The sequence below is a fragment of the Poecile atricapillus genome, chromosome 9 (assembly GCF_030490865.1).
Source record: "Poecile atricapillus isolate bPoeAtr1 chromosome 9, bPoeAtr1.hap1, whole genome shotgun sequence".
Classification (NCBI taxonomy): domain Eukaryota; kingdom Metazoa; phylum Chordata; class Aves; order Passeriformes; family Paridae; genus Poecile; species Poecile atricapillus.
Genome location: NC_081257.1, coordinates 2514507 through 2520421, shown reverse-complemented (window position 1 = coordinate 2520421; position 5915 = coordinate 2514507). Strand labels below are relative to the sequence as shown.

At 56.2% G+C, this 5915-nt stretch overlaps 1 protein-coding gene across 1 annotated transcript; it reads right to left on the bottom strand.

Moving 5' to 3' along the window:
* Positions 1-3477: 3477 nt before the first annotated feature.
* LOC131582231 (G2/M phase-specific E3 ubiquitin-protein ligase-like) lies at positions 3478-5671 on the bottom strand. The gene is made up of 8 exons (XM_058845188.1): positions 5569-5671; positions 5175-5258; positions 4994-5104; positions 4574-4665; positions 4387-4488; positions 3983-4107; positions 3744-3906; positions 3478-3657 (listed from the first exon to the last, which is right to left on the bottom strand). Exons 1-8 carry the CDS (start codon positions 5669-5671, stop codon positions 3478-3480), a joined length of 960 nt encoding a protein of 319 aa, XP_058701171.1.
* Between the last annotated feature and the right edge of the window lie 244 nt (positions 5672-5915).

The window sequence follows — 5915 nt, the reverse complement described above, 5'->3', positions numbered from 1 at the left end:
GAAATGGAACTTGCCTTTCTTGGTGCTTTTCAATTTCTGACATCTCAGGCTCATCAGCACCTGATGCCTTGGAAAGGTGCATCCTCTTGCCACCTGACATTTTCCGCTTTTATCGGTCCAAGTACGTGAGGCTCTGCAAAACCAGCACCAAAAGAGAAAGAAAGCCAAAACCAGATCATTTCTCTGCTTGCCAGGAAAAATTCCTTCTTTCAAGTGAAATATGTACACTGGAGAAGACAGATTTAGGAAGGACAGAATCTTCTCCTCCCGGATTTTCTGAGCTGTAGCTCTGCTCCAGGATTTTCCACTTTGTTCAAGCCATCTCCTATGTATTCTTAAACATTTATCATCACATCCAGAAGACAGTGAATAGCTCCTCAATTTAGCACAAGTGTGGGGGGCTTGTTGCTTTGTGTTGTTGTTTCTTAATATTTTGGATAACTTGGCATGGTTTCCTTTCATTCCTACCTGACTGTGACTTGATTAAATATTCCTTCATCTTAATTTCATAAGGCCTTATTTTATCTGAGCTTAGGACACCCCAATAATCCTTCAGTGTCATTCAGTTTCACTTTCCTGAAGGTCCAGGAGTAGAACTCGGTAACTAACAGAATGTTCATGGAGCTTGGGGTCAACTCCAGGATTTTGCTCCTCCCTCTACCTTAACACCCATTTTCCTTCAAATCCTCTTGGGTTCCATGTAACTTGGTATGACTGCTGTGCCACCTTTTTCCCTGTTTGAGAAGTTTAGGGCACGACAACAAGCTTTTTCACCACTGCAAAAATCCCAATGCCTTCTCAAGGCGTGCCTTTCAAAATTCCTGAGATGCAAGCAGCAGTTACCTCTCATTAATCTCCCACAACCTTGGCAAGTAGAAATGAAAATCAAAATGCTTCAGCAGAAGTACTGACTTCTGCTGCTGATCAGCCTCTGGATTATGACCTTCTTCACACCATATTGCTCTACAGTGCCTGCCAGAAGCTGTTCCTTACAAATGGCTCCATTAGGAGGGTTCTGCTGTTACCTTCTTTGATGCCCAACTCCTCTGTGTCTCCAAAGAAGGAAAACTTGAAAGCACTGGACTCCTGAGTTCTGTTGTTTTCAGGCAAAGGTCCCAGACGTTCGCCTGGGGCAGAGTCCTGCGCATCCTCTTTGTCAAAGGCTATTTCCACTGTCTTTTCTGGTTTGACCTTTGAAGGTCCAAGCAAGTCTTTAAAATCAGCAGCAGTGTCACAATCGATTTCTCCAGACACTTGAGGCAGTGTCTCACTGTCTTCTTTCTTCTTCAGCTTTACTGAAGGAAGGCTTTACTGAAATGAGATTGTTTAAGGATAGCAACTCAGCACAAGTCCTTTTTAAAGACAGCTTCCCCAGGAGCCACCTTGCTCTTCATGTCTCCCTAAATGTATCCAAGCCATTAAGGACTGGTTCACTTTCAAGGGTAAGCAGTGGGGAAATGTTGCAGCGGCCTCAGGGAGACAAAGAGTTACATTGTCCCACCCCAAACCCCTTGTGAAGGGCGGCCCAGGAGTTCTGATTGGGTTTGAGTCCCTGGGGGGTTCTCCCTTGGTGTGTTTCTAATGGTCCCTGACCCTGAACTCCACCCTCAAAGGTGGAAACCCTCGGTTCTGTCCCTCAAAAACCCCTGCTGTGCCTCTGTTCGGGGCTCTCTGTTCTGGACCTGAGTTTGTTCCCATGCTGAATAAATGGTTTCATGAACGGGAGCCCGTCTCGTTGGTGTTTCATGCTGGTCCCCAGAATCCTGCTGCTTCCCTGGACGAGATCCTGAGGTTGCTGACTGCAACAGGGAAATATCTGTCTAAAGGCAGCAATGAGTGTCCTTTCTAATTAGCTATGTCCTTAAGTGGCTTTTCCCTTAACAATACAGGATAGCAGAAACCAAGAATCATAGAAATGCCAAGAGCTAATCTGGGTTTTCCCACAGACCTGCAAATTTCGAGGTCCCTGTATTGACCCTTCTCACCTTCACTTACAGCAGCAAATGGAAGGACTAGAAAGAAAAGATGACACTACATGCTGCTGATAGAGGTCCGAGTTGAGGCCCGACGTGGCTGGCGGGAGCGGTTGCTCCAGCGCGACGTCCCCGACGGTGTCCCCCTGCGCCTGGGCCTCTCAGCACTTGCTGCTGTCCTCCTGCTCCTGTCCTGGTGACTCCCGGATTGGACAGGTTGATTTGAGGCCCGACGTTGTGGGCAGGAGCGGCTGCGTCTGGGGGACGTCCCTGAGGATGTCTCCCTTCGCCTGGGCCTCTCTGCCCTCGATGTTCTCCTGCATCTCCTGTCTCGGCAACTCCTCGACCGGGCAGGTGGACTCTGGGCATCAGCTTGCTGCCTGGAGTGGCTGTGTCTGCGGGAAGCCCGTGACGGTGTCTCCCTTTGCCTGGGCCTCTCTGCCCTTGATGTTCTCCTGCTGCCCCTGTCATGGCGACTCCGCGACCGGACGGCTCCATCTGAGGCCCGCCTTTGCTGGTGAGAGCGCCTTCGCCTGCGGTCAGGCCCAGCACGCCTGGAATGGACCCTGTCCTCAGGGCCCGTCCAGCTGCTGGATCTTGCCCTTGGTGTGCGTGGGCTGCCGGTGTCTGCCAAGGAAGAAGCTGGATGCCGGAGGCTTCTGTGGCTGCTGGTCCCTGGAGGTGGAGACTGGGGAGCCAGACCCGATGGCACTGCGCTGCTGGAGCTTGGCCTGATGGCCTCAGATTCTGAAAGGCCATGAGCAGGCTCCGGTCCTGACTGTCTGATCAGGCTGGGGCCATTGAGCTCTGCCTCATCCCTGGGGGCTGTAAGGCCAAACAGGAATGTCAGAGGCCTGTCAGGCCTGGAGCAGGCCATGCCCGACCAGAGCACTGCCCCCAGCCCTCCAGGAGCCCATGGGCTTTGCTGTGCCCAGCCTGGGCACTGCCCCCAGCCCAGGGACACCCGCCTGCTTTGTCTCATACCCGTGCCAAGACCAGCACAGCTGTCACACTCCCAGTGGGTTCTCCTCACTGTCAGGCCAGAGCAGCGCCTGTGGGTGCCCTCAGCAGCACAGGAGGAGCACAGGAGCAGCTCCCAGGGCCTGGGGAAACAAAGGGGTTGATGGCTCTGAAGACAAAGTGTCCCAGCACGGGATTGTATGGCTGAGCTCCTCTGGCTCCTTCTACTTTGAGCCCTTCCCGAGACACAGGTTCCCTGCAGGGCCCCGGGTGCAGCTTCCCAACTCACCCCTCTTCCTCTGCCTCCTCCCTGCCTCCTGGGTAAAGGCATTCCCTGGCATTGCACCTGCTGTGCCTCTCTCTCAGGTCCGCGAAGGCGTTGTTGTCCTCCCATGTTGGCAGTCTGATGGAGAAAGGAAAAGCTGATGTGTTTCTGCTGCCCTGACCCCATGGATGTAACAGGGTGACCCTGCTCTTCCTCCAATGCTTTTCCAAGTCCCCTGAGAGGCAGAAATCCAGACTCCCTGGATGGGGCTGGCTTGGACTACTGGGGCAGGGCCTGGCACAGTATGGCACTTACACCCCCTGTCTTGTGAGTCACACTGAAGGACACCAACCTGGTGGGAGTTCGGATCCCCAGAAAGAAGGTTTCGACAAGAAATGTCTCACGGTCTCTGCAGAGGGGGCAGCAGAAGTACAAAAGACCAGCACACATGGCCTGTCCCTGCAGGGCAAAGAGAAGCAGTGTGAGCCAGGCCCTGGTGCTGCTGAGCACCTGCTGTGTCCCAGGCCTGAGGGCATGGCTCCCACCTGCAGGCAGTCCCTGTGGAACCAGGCTCTTTTGCATGCCGGGCACACTATGGTGTTGAAGGTCTTTCTATCCTCCACTGGCTCCATGCAGATGGGGCATTTGGTGCCCGGCTCTGGAGTCACCTGCACGTCCTGCTCTGGACGGTGCTCAGGGCAGAAGGACCTGGGGACAAAAGGACGGGCATAATGAGAAAGACTTGGTCCTTCCCCGGGGGTGGCCAGAAGGGGAGAGGAGCTACCTGAATGGAACAATGTACTGTGTAACACAGCCGCCCTCCTTGGCACAGGGCAGGTGGAACCATCTGTCGCAGTCTTCCCTGCAGCACATGATGGTGGCCCCGCTCTGGCCACAGACGCAGCAGTGCTGGAATGAGCCAGGCAGCCCCATCAGCGGCAGCCTGGGGGCCTCCCCAGGCAGCCCCAGGGCTCCGGGCAGGGCTCTGGATGTGGCTGCTGCTGGCTCTCAGCCCACAGAGTCAGCTGGTGAGGGAAGCTCCTGTGCCAGAGACTCCACGGAGCTCCTGGGAGCCAGACTTTGTCCCACAGCTGGCTGGATGGCCGGCCTTTCTTGCTGGGGGTCTGGGATAAGCTCTGGCCAGCTACTCCTGGCACAAATGTCCCTGCTCTTTTGCCAGGCTCTCACCTTCTGTGCCGCCCGCCTGACTGCAAGTTGGATATCTTGAGGCAGAAAACCCAGGAGTCCAACACGTTTCTTGGCTTGCTGAAAAAGCAGTGTGGCAAAATACTGCAGAAAGGGAGAAGAGCTGATGAGGACAGGGTGGCAGGGACTGCCCATTGCAATGCTGGAGGGAGTGCCCGGAGCCACTCACCAGGCAGAACACGTGGGCATAGAGCCCGTATTTCTCCCGTTTTTCGCCGCAGGTGTCCGGGTCAGCCTCTGCACGGCGACACAGCAGGCATGCTGCAGGGGACAGAGCCAATGGCAGCGGGCGTGAGCAGCTCTGTGGGGCTCTCAGCCCATGGCTTCGGCCCCAAGGGCTGCTCTGTCCCTGCCTGCGTGCCTGGCTGATGGGCAGGGCTGGAGGCCTTGGAGAGCAGCGGCCATTGCGGGCACGGGGCTCCCACCAGCTGCCCCCTGGCCCAGCTGGGCCCCACTTGAGGAGGAAGGAGGCTCCCAGCCCCGGCCTGGCTGAGCAGCTCCTGCCTGCTCGGGCCTCTGCTCTGGGCCCCACGCTGGCCACCCCGACAGCCCCTGGGCCAGGCTGTGGGAGGGGCTGCTTTGCCCTCACCTTGCTCCCTGCCATCAGTGCCCTCCTGCTCCCTGTCGCACATGGCGGCTGTCAGCGCTGAGTCCCTGTCCAGGAACGCCGCTGTCTCCGCCAGGTGCTGGTCCTCTCTCTCTGTGGGAGAAAGAAGAGTGATGGGAGTTTGCAGAACAGGCCCAGAGCTACGAGGGTGCTACAGCCCTGCGTGAGCCCTGCTCCTGTCCGCCTTCTGCTCCCGTCGTCGCCTTGAGGAACACCGCCGTCTCCTCTGGATGTTCCTGTGCTGATTCTGGGAAGGGAGAGGCAGGTGAGCCTGCAGCACAGGCCCAGAGCCCCGAGGTGTGGGGCCCCTCTGGTCTCTGGGCAGCTGCTTCCTTGCCTTACCTTCTCCTCCCGTTGCCAGGTCGCACTGACACACGGCCTGAGCCCAGCCTTCCCTTTTGGGGCTTTGGTCACACGCGTCACAATGGCCACTCCTCTGACATCAGCATCTTGCTCCCAAGATTGAGGCAGCCATGGCCTCACATGCCCAGGAACCACTTGAGTCCACCCCCTTGGGAACCGAGGTTCTGAGATGGTTCCAAGCCTTTGGTCAGCACGGAACCAGGACAGAGACTCCTGCAGCAAGTGCAGGGTCCAATCCCAGGCTCTAGGGCTGCCATCGAGGGTGGCACTGTTGGCAGAAAGGTGCTGTTCAGGCATGGCCACGTCAGGTCTCCTGCCCCTGGCAGTCGGTTGCCCAGAGAGCTTGTGCAGAGTCTCTTGCACTGCACAGATTCCAAACCTGCTCTTGGTGCACCGATGTTTTCCTCAAGACCTCTCTGCAGTAAACTGAGATGAACCTGATTTCATGCCCGTGCTGATCACTGTTGGGAACAGGAGATAAAACTGGGGACCACTGCAGCTACCTCCCAACCTCAGTTCTCCTGTCATCTAACCATCTAAT

What these genes read in the sequence shown, in the direction of transcription:
- LOC131582231 (XM_058845188.1), bottom strand. Translation starts at nt 5,671, where the DNA reads ATGCCTGAACAGCACCTTTCTGCCAACAGTGCCACCCTCGATGGCAGC. An exon ending in CGGACAGGAGCAGGGCTCAC is followed by an intron (nt 5,105 to 5,174) that starts GCAGGGCTGTAG and finishes TTTCTCCCACAG; the next exon opens with AGAGAGAGGACCAGCACCTG. An exon ending in ATGCCCACGTGTTCTGCCTG is followed by an intron (nt 4,489 to 4,573) that starts GTGAGTGGCTCC and finishes CCCTTTCTGCAG; the next exon opens with TATTTTGCCACACTGCTTTT.